At 38.8% G+C, this 14,512-nt stretch overlaps 1 protein-coding gene across 3 annotated transcripts in view; it reads left to right on the top strand.

Moving 5' to 3' along the window:
• The window catches only part of BACH1 (BTB domain and CNC homolog 1), a 150,174-nt gene extending 138,842 nt beyond the window's left edge, over positions 1-11,332 (top strand). For all 3 annotated transcript variants that reach the window (XM_025379732.1, XM_025379730.1, XM_025379731.1), the window contains one exon: positions 7,586-11,332. In XM_025379732.1, coding sequence (XP_025235517.1) covers positions 7,586-8,020 — 435 coding nt within the window. In that variant the 3' untranslated portion in view covers positions 8,021-11,332. The remainder of the gene's footprint in view (positions 1-7,585) is intronic.
• The last annotated feature ends 3,180 nt before the right edge of the window (positions 11,333-14,512 follow it).

Genomic DNA, 14,512 nt, shown 5'->3' with positions numbered 1-14,512 from the left:
GAAGATTATATTTTATTAAAAATAAACCTGTTCACAACTAGTCCCAATTTACTGGCTGTTCTACCAAAGTGCACCCCAGTGACCCTTCCGGAACCTGCCCTCTGTCATTCCGTGTTGTCCTTGAGCAACCTTTCTTGAAATGTGGTGTGTATCCCATTGGCATCATAGTTATCTTGGGTGCCCCTTAAAGGTGGACATTTCTTAGTCTATCCCAGAGCTGTCGCCAAGGCCCTGGACCATGCATTTTACACAAGTCCGAGATAAATTTTATGTACATTTTAAATTCTGAGAACTCACTGCACAATAGCACTGAGGTCAGAGGGAGGCTCTGGAGACAAACGACTGGAAAGCTTGCCTGGCCACTGGGTAACTTTGTGGCCTGGGGCAATTGCTTAACCTCCAGTACCCACATTCCCCCATTACTAACGTGGGATAAGAGTAATAGCCACCGCGGGGTTGATGCAAGGATCTGATGAGATCAGGGATGGAAAGCTGTTTGTACTGTCCAGCATGTGTTCAGGGCTCAATATGTATTAGTTGTACTTTAAATAAAAGTGGTTCTCTATTCTTTCTATAAGTGTTTGCTGGTCACCCTACATGTTAAATGTTGTGCTTGGTACCAGGACGTCAGAAATGAGTAAGACATAATCCTCGCTTACTTACAGTCTCATGGGGAGCCAAGTTCAAGTGTGTTCATTTTTTCTTGAGCTTCATGTCAGCACCCATTCTAAAAATTTCAAGCTTTCAGAAAAGTTAAATGAATGGTACAATAACTGTATACTCTCCATGTAGATTCTTTGATTTTTGACATTTTGCCACATTTGCTTTATTTCTCTATCTTGGTCTTTCTGCCTCTGTCTCTCCACCTCAGATCATCTGTCTGTACCTGTTGGCTTGTCAGTCTTCGAATCTCTGTCTCCATCTGTCAGTCTTGGTCTTTGTTTAACCCCACTTGGTTGATCTTGGTCTCTCACCCCTTGGTGTCACTGTCATTCCTGTCCTGCTGTCTTGCTGGCTGTCATTCCTCTCTCTGGCTCTCTTCCTCTCCTTTTATTTTCTGAATTGTTTGAAAGCTACCATATTATGACACTTCATCCTTAAATGTTTAAACATGCATCTTCTAAAAAGAGGCATTCTTACATATGACTATTATCTTTATTATGCCTGAGAATATTAACACATCCTGAATATTATATCTAGTTTTTATTCAAGTTACTCTGATTTTTCCATCTTTCATAGATGCTTTTTTTTTTCAAACGAGGATACAGTCATCATATAATGCATTTGATTAAACCTGTTTAGTCTCTTAATCTAAAGTGCTCTCATTGTTTTAATGACAATAACTTTTTGAAGTATCCAGGCCAGATTTCTCATAAATGTCTTACTTTAAGTATTTGTCTGATTGCTTCCCCGTGGCTTTAAGTCATTTCTCCATCCCTTTATTTCCTGTAAACTGGAAATGTTTGAGTTGAGGAGACTGAGTTTAAACATTCACTGGTGTTGTCCTTTATACTGTGTCCCCTAGGGAGGCAGGAGGTCCAGTGTCAGTGTTGTCCCATGTAGGTGGGTGGAAGTACCAGATTGCTCCATTTTCAAAGTAGTGTTTTTTCACCCTGTGTTGCTTAGTTGTCTGTGATGTGTTACTTGGGCACTTTATAATTATCCTATTCCCCAGTACTCCTGCATCTTTTAGAATACGTTGATGACCTTTACTGTGATTACCATGATTACGAAATCATGATTTTTCTAATTCTTTTATTCTATTTGCATTAGTCAGTATTCCTCATTAAAAAGGATTGTTCTTCCTTTCTCTCTCTTTTTTATTTTTTTATTTTTTTTGGAACAGAGTCTCACTCTGTTGTCCAGGCTGGAGTGTGGGGTGCGGTGGCATGATCTCAGCTCACTGCAACCTCTACCTCCCAGGTTCATGTGATTCTCCTGCCTCAGCCTCCCGAGTAGCTAGGACTACAGGTGCCCACCACCACACCTAGCTAATTTTTGTATTTTTATTAGTGATGGGTTTTCACCGTGTTGACCATCCTGGTCTTGAACTCCTGACCTCAAGGGATCTGCCTGCCTCAGCTTCCTAAGGTGGTGGGTTTACGGACATGAGCCACCATGCCTGGCCTTTTCTTCTTTTCTCTTTTCCTTCCCTCCCACTGTTTGGAATCACTGTGGACTCATGGATTAATTTTTTCTGATTCAACTTGTTAGAATAAGTAATAGTCATTATTCTTGTTGATGTTGACATTTTTCAGATTTGGCCAGGAAGAGCTCGTTCAAGCCAGCTCCTGTCCTGCTGCCATAATCTCACTTTTTAACCTCTGTTGTTTCAAGATTTGGAATCACCCATTTCTTTAAAACTCCTGTTTTTTTTTTGCAGATATGTTGGACTTTGGAAAGCCTACCTGCTAAAGGAGTATTATTCCTTCTAGGCCTTTTTCCGTGGACAGAGCTAGGAAATATATGCGTCTGTGTATAAAATAAAGAGTTCATTATATCATGAGTTCATATATATCAGGCTTCAGTAAATGAAAGTAAAAAGTACATTAGAAATCCTGAGTTTATGTAGTATTTCCAGTCCAAATTTAACAGTATAGAGCTTTTGTCTTCACTTCTTTTATATGTTTATGTTTAATCTCTCATCACTTACAGGGAAAATTTCGGCTCCGTATTGTTTCCTTTATTCTATAATACACAGTAAGTTTTCACTTAACATGAAATGATGGATAATAAAACCAGTTTTTTTCCTCATCAACTTTATAATGAAAGGATGTTGAACAAAGAACACTTGGACACAGGGTGGGGAACATCACACACTGGGGCCTGTCCTGGGGTGAGGGGAGGGGGAGGGATAGCATTAGGAGATATACCTAATGTAAATGACGGGTGCTGGGCACTGTGGTTCACGCCTGTAATCCCAGCACTTTGGGAGGCCGAGGCGGGTGGATCGCCCTAGGTCAGGAGTTTAAGGCTAGCCTGGCCAACATGGTGAAACCCCATCTCTACTAAAAATACAAAAATTAGCCGGGCATGGTGGCGTAAGCCTGTAATCCCAGCTACTCAGGAGGCTGCGGCAGGAGAATCGCTTGAACTCAGGAGGTGGAGGTTGCAGTGAGCTGAGATCATGCCATTCATTGCACTCCAACCTGGGCTACAAGAGTGAAACTACATCTCAAAAAAAAAGAAAAAAAAATGACAAGTTAATGGGTGCAGCACACCAACATGGCACATGTATACATATGTAACAAACTTGCACCTTGTGCACATGTACCCTAGAACTTAAAGTATAATAAAAAATAAAGGCTGTTGAACAAAATGTTTGAGGACCTGCTGTAGGTTGTTTCTCTTAAAGTCAGTTTCCAAGAACCTGTCAATGATTTTAAGTGAAGGCACACTGTATAAAAAGTAAAAAAAATTACAATCAGTATTACTGTTAACAGTATAAACAGATTGAGCAGAATTTGAGATTTGCCTTTTTTTGTGCTTACATGTTTCCCAGTGTGAAGCTTTAAAGTTATTTGAAATATTTGTGTTACCAATTTGATATACAATTACTTTTTTTTCTATTTATATTACTGGGATTTCCTCTACATTTTTCGAGACAGGGTTTCACTCTGTCACCCAGGCTGGAGTGCAGTGGCACAATTAATGACTCACTGCAGCCTTGACTTCTGGGATCAAGTGATCATCTCACGTCAGCCTTCTTAGTGCCAGGACTACAGGTGCGCACCATCATGCCGGGTAATTGTTTTGTTTTTTGTCAGGATGAGGTTTCACTGTGTTGCTCAAAACTCCTGGGCTCAAGCGATCCTCCTGCCTTGGCCTCCCGAAGTGCTGAGATTTTAGGCATGAGCCACCATGCCTGGCCTACATTTTTTATTTATTTTTGAATGTAAAACGTTTATATGGCTCAAAAGTTAAAACTATGTTTTAAAAAATATATATTCCAAATCTTGATCTCATCTTCTCCTTATATCCTATTCATAGCTGCTTCCTGCAGGTAACCACTTTCATTAGTTTCTGGATTTTTTTTCCCCTGTATTTCTTTTCTAAAAGCATATTAACATTTTATGTCCACTTTTATTATCCATCCTGCTGCATAGAAGTATTTTATATGCATTGTTCTGTACTTTACTATTTAAACTTAAGAATCGATTTCTAGGAAATATTTTTTCATTCGTTTTCCAGCTCCATAGTACTCAGTTGTGGCTGTAATACAATTCAAACCAGTCTTCTGTGGGTGGACATTTGGGATCCTGCAGTGAATAACTGTATACTGTTGTTTCATGTTTAAGGAGCTGTGTCTCTAGGACACATTCCTAGAAATGGGATTGTTCTATCAAGGGTAAATACGTACATAATTTTATTAGATATTAACAGATTCTCCTCCATAGGAACTGTAATATTTGGCCTTCCATCAGCAGTATATGTGTGTCTGTCTGTCCACACCCTCAGTCAAGATTTGTTGTCAGCTTTTGGGTTTTTTTCCAGTCTGATAGTGAGATACCATGATATCTCGTGGTAGCTTTTATTTTTATCTTATGAGTAAAAATGAGCATTTTTGCTTATATTTGTCAGTGCCATTTGTAGATTTCTCTGAACTGTCTGTTCAGAGGTTTTACTAAGGAACTATTAGTGACCATTTTCTAACAGTGAGTACTCTTTACCCTATCATAAAATTGTCACTCATTCTTTTGGTGCCAAATTCTTCTATTCCATATCTTTATTGGGTGAGTTGTATTTATAATCTTTAAAAAATTATATTTGAATAAATATTGTCCACTAGCTATTCAAAATAAGGATTTAGAGATAAAGGTTTTTGTTTGTTTGTTTGTTTGTTTTTTTTTTTGAGACAGGGTCTTGCTCTGTCACCCAGGCTGAAGTGCAATGGTGCAATCTTGGCTCACCGCAACCTCCATCTCCCAGGTTCAAGTGATTCCCCTGCCTCAGCCTGCCCTTGTAGCTAGGATTACAGGTGTGTGCCACCACGCCAGCTATATTTTTGTATTTTTATTAGAGACAGGGTTTCACGATGTTGGCCAGGCTGGTCTCGATCTCCTGACCTCACATGATCTGCCCACCTCAGCCTCACAGGCGTGAGCCACTGTGCCCAGCCTACTAAAGGTTTTTGGTTGATATAAAATCCAGAATGGCACCAGAATGCCAATTTTATTCCTTTTTAAAAAAAAGATCTGTAATTAAAGGTGCAGCACTTCAAACATGATTTATACAGTTGTTTTTATAGGAAAATGGAAATATATTGTAGGAATAGGTGGCAGGATGCCAATAGTGACTCCCACTCATGACTATAAGTAGTGACTTTCGGAGATATCTTAAATACTGATGTCATTAAGTGATTAACTTGAATTACTTGTATTTTACTTTTAGTTATTAAGCTGACTGCTATTATAGTAGAGATGTGTTTTAAACTTAGAATGAAATGGAAACATTAGCTAACTGCTTAGAAGCTTAGCTGTGTGGGAGTTGAAGTACAGGGGAACAGATGGGAACATTTAATTTATAGAAATAATTCTGATGGAGTTCTAGGGTTGTACCTATTTGTTGTAGTTGTGAAGAAGCAAGCCATCTTGTGTACTTAAAGAATGATGTCATGCCTAATATAGTGGGGTGGGAGGAGTGAGAGTATTTAAAGATCATGTGGATATTAAGATACAGAAGTCATAAAATATTTGTAATCATAGTATCTGTAGGTTAAGTAGTGGTTCTAATTTCTGGGAGGAAGCTCAAGTAGTCCTTATTTTGTTTAACCATATTTAATTTAAAAGACCAACCAGCAGTTGAAATTTTTCTATTGCTGTTTAGAATAGATTCATCCCAACTTTGGTAGAGGAATCCGTAGCTGAATGTTGCTGTGACTGAAAAAAGATTATTTCTCACTTTCTACTGGAAGCTTTGTTTCCATCCTCCTTTGGATTGGCTTCCAGGAGACCATAAAAAGAAATGGGTGTTGATTGCATTTAATGGTTCCTTCTGTGAACAAGCAGTAGGTGCCATTCTTGCCCTTTCGGTATCTGCAGACTCATTTTATCAGAAGAGTGCAACTGATAAACTTTGCATAAGAGAAAATGTACCGGCTGAACATTGATTTTGGTTACATATACTTAACACACTCTTTCTTGGCCTACATCTATTTAAAAAAGAAAAAAAAAAAGAACTTGTATATAAAAATCTGAGCAGATTGGAGAATACTTTGCCATATAAAAATTTAGTATTTTGTATTTATTGTATATTTTCTCAAAATATTACATGGCTTTAAAATATTTTAGAACAATAATTGGATTCATACATAATTTTGTAGTAATACTTTTGTATAAAACCATAACAGTACTTTTGTATAAAGCAAAATTCATTTTACTCTTTTAGTGACTTTTGTGTCATACAAGATTAAAGGATGGCACTTCTAGATTAGCACTATGAACTAACTTGTCTCAAGGTTAACTGGCAGCCTCAACTCTCCAGAATCCTCCAATGAGCAGAAAGCAAGCAGAACAAGACTGACTTGTTGAGAGTTGTGATAATTTTCACAAGAAAAACCTTTGACTTTCTAGCAAGTGTTTGTTTACTCTTTTCTTATAAATACCTTGATTATTTGGTTTCCTGGCTCATAATAGATTAGAAGCAATAAAATGTTAGAACAAGAAGGATGAGATGGGACGATAATAGAAAAGACGTGCTATCAGCAGTGATAAGTGACATGGACAGCAAGGCAGGACCCAGAAAAACTTTTGAAAAATTCTGTGGTAGACTTTCTTATAGGGGTAATAAGATTATAATAATAACAAAAATAGTAATTAGCAAACACAAAATTTCCCCTCGAATTCTCCACACTTTAGTAACTCACCCAGCAGCTGTCTCTAGGCATGTTAAACTCAGTCCCATCCCTTCGGTGGGTTTGATGTGCTTAAGTCAGGAGAGGTGTTGTGTGGATTACATAGCTGAGATTGCATGTTGGAAAACATTTAGCACAATATCTGGCACAGAGTATCTGCTCAACAAATGCTGATCATTAGTTGAATCTTGCAATGCTTTGAGTCTCAGTAGTTAAGTTATGCTAACTGTACTTTTACTTTTTTCTTGTTGTATCTCATCCAAAATGTCATCCATACCTGTTATGTACAGTCTGTAAATCCAGAAAGCTCCGAAAACCATATAAGTTTGTCACAGACTCTTTTGACCAAAAAACTGCCCCAAATTGACATTAGAATGCATAGTCTTTATCCTACTTTCTTCATTATTTGCTATTTTATGTTTTACTTAGAAATGTAAAGATAGTTGATAGTGAAGTGCTGCCCCAGACCTGCTAGAGAAATTATGTGTGCACCCATATATACTATCTTTCTAAAACCTGAAAAATGCTTTATGCCAAAATACATCCGTCCCAAGAATTTTGGATGGGACATTCTGGGCCTTTAGTATTTAATGTGTAATTGAATGGAATTGAAAGGATAAACTCCATGTGATCTTATTTGATGAGAAGACACTGTATATTATTTGATCACCTTGGAAATGTTGATTGAGCTAATAAACACAAGCCATTGTGTTCTCTTTCCCCACTTCACAGCAAAATGAAAAGGAGAGCTTGTTGAAGGAAAGAGATCACATTTTGTCAACTCTGGGCGAGACAAAGCAGAACCTCACTGGACTTTGCCAGAAAGTTTGTAAAGAAGCAGCTCTGAGTCAAGAACAAATACAGATACTCGCCAAGTACTCAGCTTCAGATTGCCCACTTTCATTTTTAATTTCTGAAAAAGATAAAAGTACTCCTGATGGTGAACTGGCCTTATCATCAATTTTCAGTTTATCTGACGGGCCTCCAGCAGTGCTGCCTCCTTGTGCCAGAGGAAACAGTGAGTCCGGCTACACGCGGGGGCAGGAGTCCCAGCAGACATCCACAGCCACCTCTGAGCAAGCCGGGCCTGCGGAACAGTGTCGTCAGAGTGGTGGAATCTCAGACTTCTGTCAGCAGATGACTGATAAATGTACTACTGATGAGTAAACTTGCATTCACTTCCTTCAAACCATCTAATTTTCTACTGAAGTTTTGGCAGTGTCTTGAAAGCCTAATATGACCATCTGTTGCTTAACAATATTGTTTTTCCCTTTAGTAGTTTGCCATAGGGAATTTCTCTTAAGTCAACCATGATTTCTCCTTGATTTCCGCAAGAGACAAAGAAACGATTTTGCCTCCTGGATATCAGAAAAATCCATGTGAAAATGTAGTAAACCTTTAAAACTCATGTTTTACAGAATAATAACTCTAGTAATAACTCTTCTTGCTATTCAGAACAAGTAGGAGAATGAAAACTGCAGCATATCAGACAGCAATTTAACAGCTTGAAACGTCTACAGATAGTTCCTACTAAAAGAAGTGGCCTGCAGAAGTTTAATAATTTGACATTTTTGTAATATTTTAGATTGAAAGAAAATTTCTGCCCAAGCAATGCTAATAGAGTTCTGTTCTCAGCTGAAACAGGGTGTCAGCTACTGGGAATATTTTTGTAGAGCTGCATTGTGAAAAATAGATGGTCTTACCTGAATCTTAGGGCTTTGCTCTTTGGCTCCTAAAATCAGGTTTTAAGCTACGTTGGGAAGATTTCATAAACAGGCAAGTGGTTGGCCTAAGATGGGGGCTGCTTCTCTTCAGTATGGACTCTAGAAAGTCTGGCTGCATAAACAGATTAAGTGTCACTTTCCCTCTTTTTTACCCCCCTCTTCAGTCTTTACCATATCTGGTCCCATCATGGACTTCCTGTTTCCTGGCGTTCTTGTCCCTTTGGAAGAAGAACTAGGACTCAGAATACAGTGGCATGAGTGATCATACTGGCAGCACTATCTCAGGCTCCCTAGAATCTGGAGAGCTTACCAACATGTAAAGCTGTCCACTTTGCCACCATGGGTCACCAGTGCCGGAAAAGCAGACATCACGGGGAAAGAATATTGCTTACGTTTTACCAGGAGTGCAGTTCATTTTTTCATCCTGTTTTTGAAGTCATATGGTTCACTTGTAAAAAGCATTGTTACAGATAAAAATGTATTTGCAGCAACTCTGCAGGTTTGTGAAATAGGATGAAACTCAATCTTTTCCTATTGTGGGTTTGCATTTGAAAACCAGGTTTAATCCTTGCTCTCCTCCCCAAATTTGGTGTGGTATAAAGACACACAAATCATTTTAACTTGGGCATTTAAAGATCAGTCTTAGTGTTTGTTCAGTCCTGTTACAAAATAGATAATTGAGCACCTATCGCAAAACATTTTGCAGTGACTTCTAGTCATGTTGGAGTTAGATTTGTTTGAGAGTCAAATGAAAGCTATGGATCTTCTCAGCAATTAAAAAAAAATGCATATATTCACATTCACAGAAACGTTGGCAGAACCCAGTTTTAATGGTGCAGAGGAGTAGTTTATAGTGTTGATTTCACCGAAATCAGAGGACTGAAAGAGACACTTCTATGGACTGCATCCTGAGCCTAGTGCAGGGCTTGTCTAGCTAATGTGGGCAACCACCACCCACTGTGTATGAAATCTGAAGCAAGTTGGCCTTGCCTGTGAGAGTATATGGGGACCAGTCTTCATGTCTTGGAGTAATTTGTCAAATGTTACCCTTTTTAATCAGGATGTAGGGGGAGGATATTGCTAGTATATTTTCAGTAGTTTGTATGTTATCTCTGTTATTGACTTATTTGTAAGAGAAAATTAGTTGGACTTGTTTATTTTCTAGTAGCTTTTATAAGTACACTCAAGAATTTGTCAGGGAGAATAATTCTAATAATGCGTCCCATACTGCAAAAGAATTTGTGTGTGTGTGTGTGTGTGTGTGTATGTGTGTGTGTATACATACATATATATCTCCCCATATAGGTATTTCTTTGATACTTGTAATTTTAAATTTCAACTTCACAATATAAAATAATGTAAGAACTTGTGGTTTACAAAATGTAAAATCTTAAGCCAATGGAACCCTTGATTTCCTACCTCAGTGTACACTCAACTATTGGTCGTATCAGTTTGTGTATGTGCAAATGTCAAATAATCTTTTGCTTTAATTGCTACTGTACTTGCTTTGAAAGATTACTATTTTATGATAAAACGTAGTTGTCTCCAGAGCTTAAATATAATTTGTAAAGCACTTGGTTTAAATTTCTCTCTACCTATGAACAGTTTAGCATTAAGGGTTTCTATTAATGACATATAATTATTGGCCAAGTGTAATTTCTTAAAATTTAGCATTACTTTAAATAGCCAGCATGTAATACAAGTAACTACACTACCTCATATCTACATGATTTTCAAGTTGTAATGCAGATGGACAGATAAAAAAGATTTTATCTTTGTCTTTTGGCCATAAGTGGGGAAGTTTTCTGTATATTGCATAGCATTACACATTTATGCCTATTTTAACATTAACTTCTAAAGAAGTTTTTTCTAAGAAAATGTTTCAAGGCAATATTTTTTTTGAGGCTGCCGAAGACAAATGACAGGACTATGAGTATACAGTGTATGCCTTTTCCTTCATGCAGAAGTTTGAAATGTTTTCAGTTTGTATATTGCATATTCACATGATCATTGTTCACTATTTTATGAACCGGCCTTCTCAATGCGTGATGATTTTTTTTAAAAGCTGTTATGTTGAATTCAGTAAAATAACATTACCTTATTTTTTTTTTTTCTTACTCATTCTGGAACTATAGCAAATAATTTGTTAAATTGTCATATTCAGAACAAATGTAGATACAGTCTTGGTTCTCCATGTGTAATTTTTTTTTAACAGTTTGCTATAGCTTACTGCTTAACGAATTTTAAATAAGGAATTAAGTATGTTAGATGCAGTAGACGATACAGGTTGCATGTGGACACTCAGCCACATTAACAACTTGGGGAAAACAATGGCAACGTTACAGTGAATTCTCAGGTGAACTTTTTTCAGTTATAAAACATCTATTTTGAATTTGTAAATATTTTAAATGTTTTATTAAGGCATGTAATAAACTATTCTTTGAAACTTGTTGGGTAGAATGAAAACTTAAAGCCATAATGGTAAAAGGTGGCATACTGATTATAAAAGAAGCAGAAAAACATTGATTTTTTTTGTATCTTTCATAATATAATTTTCTAACAATGCAATAAAACCACTAAACTTCTATGTCCATATTTTACTGAGACCACGTTTCATTAAAAGCATACTTTCATAGTATTTAATTTACATTTTCTTCCTAATGTTCTTACCCAAATGTACCTGAACTATAAAATGTTAGATGTTGGTGATAAATTGACAGTTAAATAAAATTCTCTAAAATTGCTTCTAATTGAATAGAATTGTACGTTCTATTTTCATTTTCTCACCTCATGTGGATTTATTCAGTTTAGTCTTTTGATCGGTAATTAGTATATCTGAATTTGTAGGAGAGAATCTTTCCTTAGTTGATAATCATGCCTGGAAAAAAAAAATTCCAGCATTCAGGTGTTTTAGGAAGCACAGATTTTAGCTTTGCTTCTGATTTTACTTAATTCTAGTTTGGATAGAGAAGTATAGGGACTCTTAAGGGGTATTATCTCTATCAGTCATTAAGTTTTAAAAACTTATCTGCCGAGTCAGCTCTTTGTATTCTATTCAATTTCCAACCAGGCCCCTCTGACCAAGCTTTGGGCAGCTGCTCAGTGGTGTTGGCCATCCAGGGCAAAGTCTTCTGGTCTAGTCATTGTGATTCTCAGCTGGGGATGATTTTGCTGCCCGGGGGACACTTGGCAGTTCCCAGAGACAGAAATTGTGGGGGCAGGATATAGGATATGGCTTCTAGGGGCAGAGGCCAGGACAGCCCTCACAACAGTTACCCCACCCAGGGTATTGATCAGGCTGACATTGAGAAACCCTGACTAGACCAATGATGGAATCAAGATGACTTCTAAGAAAGTGCTCAGTTGTGTGAGGTAGTGTGATGGCTGCAAGAGTTCAAAGGAGACAGGATGAGAAACGTGGGATTTCACTGAGCTTTGAAAGATGGTAGTCTGAATAGGGAGAAGGATGGTCTCTGGGGAGAGAAGGCCACCTAGCACAAATAAGCCTGGTGTGTTAAAGGAACAGAAGGAGGTTGTGTCACAGTGAGAGAGAGAAGAAGGAGGCCCCCACTTGAGTGTTCTTCACCTGTGGGTGTCCCAGCATCTTGCCCTACCCAGATTGACTAAGTTACCAAAGGTCTGAGGTTAGACTGTAAGGGCTTTAAGAACAATAGAAGTATAAGTAGTGGGTATCGAGGTTTTAGAGGAAGGCCAATAAATAGCATCTTTTCCCTGGCCAGAGTTTTGAACCATTTAAGAAATTAAAGAGTAGGTGAAATCCGTATCACTGATGGAACCCAGCTTGGAACCATGGCTTTCTAGCTGTTTAGCCCAGTGAACCTGCTAGAAGTGCATTCTGGAATGAGGCAGACTTAATCCATCCACCGGTCACCTTGACCCACCCCAAAAGGGGCAGAGCTCTTAGAGGAGTGGAAAAATATAAATGGAGCAAATTCCACGAGTAAGGGGTGGGCTGAGCCAAGTAGACTTAATAACTCAAAATTTACTCATCAGAATCAGAGACGACTACAGCAGGGCCAGTGGAAGTACAAAGGCCAGAGGGTGTTTCTTGCCCTGGAGATTGAAACTAGGGAAGTCTTAGGGAAGAGTGTTCCCCTTTCACGCCCCCAGTTGAAGTTCTCTTGAAACATTGGCCCCATTGCTCAACCAGGGCTGTGACTGATGGCCTGGAGGAGGAGAGCAGCTGTTCCAGAAGGCAGACTTCCTCTCACCTTTGAGGCCACTTCCCAGCACCAGCCTTTGCAGATGTGACACCCTGGGGCTGTCAGTGAACATTTGGTCTAAGAAGGCTCTGGATCCAGCAGTGTACTAATAAGTAAATGAATTCAAAGGCTACTCTGTACCAAAGACTGAACATTTTTCCCATCCCTAATTATCTCCTACCTCATCATCCCATATAGCATATCAGAGGCCTTGCATTGAGATTAAATCCCAACAGAACATTCCCATAAGAAAATGTGTGAAAGTCCAGGAATAAAATGCTAGCAACATAATGATACCCAAATTTGAATGGTAGTTAAACTTTTATTATTCAACTTTTAGAGAAAAAAAAATTCAAAGATTAAGTCCCTTTGGATTAAAAAAATCTAAAGGCATTAAAGTCTAAAGGAACTAAAGCAAATCAAATGATCTTGTCCACCTGAGTTCCAAGTAAAAAACTAAGAAAAATAAATCCCAAAACTATACTGCCAGATTTCTCATTCAGATCAGCCTTGGCCAGAGGAGTTCTTGATGCCTCGGTCCAGTCGAGATTCTTTCAAGAGGCTGTAGCTGGAATTGTCTTTAAGAGGGTGATTGTTCCTGCCGTGCTCCAGAAGGAACTAGGTTCGAGGCTGAGTCTCTGATGTGCTCACTTTAGAGTTAGAAGAAGAAACCGCAAAATTATAGCCTTGGCCCCACAACCACACTTGTTTTGAAACAAGCTAATTCCTAGGTACTAAAGCAGTCATCCCATACAACGCTGCTCCCACAACTCAGTACCTATTGCTGCCAAAGACCATAGTAGAACCTCAATAGTATCTGGAAAAAAAAAATCTTGGTTTCAGCTCCCCAAAGATGCCCCAGTGTTCTGTAACTCACAACTTGTGATCCTAATTTCTATTGGAAGGACACTCAAAAAGGGCTTAATTTTGGCTGTATACACTGATCATTCCTGGGAGAAAGACCACCATTGCAAGACACCTTAATTTACATTTCCTTTTCCAACAAGCTAAGTTTCTGGTACCTGGGACTGTTGAGTGAGGGCTCCCTCTAGGGGCTCTGAGCCCACATCCCTGTATACAGGCGTTTTCAGGCCTGAGCCACAATGGATATTTAGGCCTAAGAAAGTTACCTCCTAGGGATGGAGGAGGCATCTGAAATCTATCTACATAGATTTAAGCAGTCCAGAATCAACTATAGATGAACCACATGGATCCAGGTTCCCTTCATGGTTCCCTCCTTGCGCCTGAATGCAGAATGGAATTTGGGGTGGCTGATACAGCAAGGGCCACAGTGGCCTGGCGCTACCAGTTAGAAGCTAGAACCTTAGAAGCACTCTGTAGTACGTTGGAACCCAGCTGCCTTGAAAATAGGTGAAAATCAGTACCTATTATTTTTCCCAGCTACACCTAAAAGGCCTGTGAGGTCTGCTTTTCCCCTGGAAACTGCAGCAGTGGCATCTTGAGGCCGCCAGCCCTGCCAAGCACCTGTGGACGCTGGGCCTTTCCCTGTGAAACTGCTGTGTTGCTGTTGATGGACAGGGGCCCACAGGCTGCTGCCCACATTTAATTTATGCCATGTTGCACCCACTTTCTAGGGCCTCTTGCAGTCAATGGGGAGTGTGGAGGGAATTTCTGCCAGTTGGGTTTAAGATCACGGGTAGTACATTCCAGAAAGTGGGTGTTGACTGACAGGCATTAGGGGAAAGCTAATG

The sequence above is a fragment of the Theropithecus gelada genome, chromosome 3, assembly GCF_003255815.1.
Source record: "Theropithecus gelada isolate Dixy chromosome 3, Tgel_1.0, whole genome shotgun sequence".
NCBI classification, from domain to species: Eukaryota; Metazoa; Chordata; class Mammalia; order Primates; family Cercopithecidae; genus Theropithecus; species Theropithecus gelada.
The sequence above is the reverse complement of the archived record's forward strand: the minus strand, read 5'-3'. Positions and strand labels throughout refer to the sequence as shown.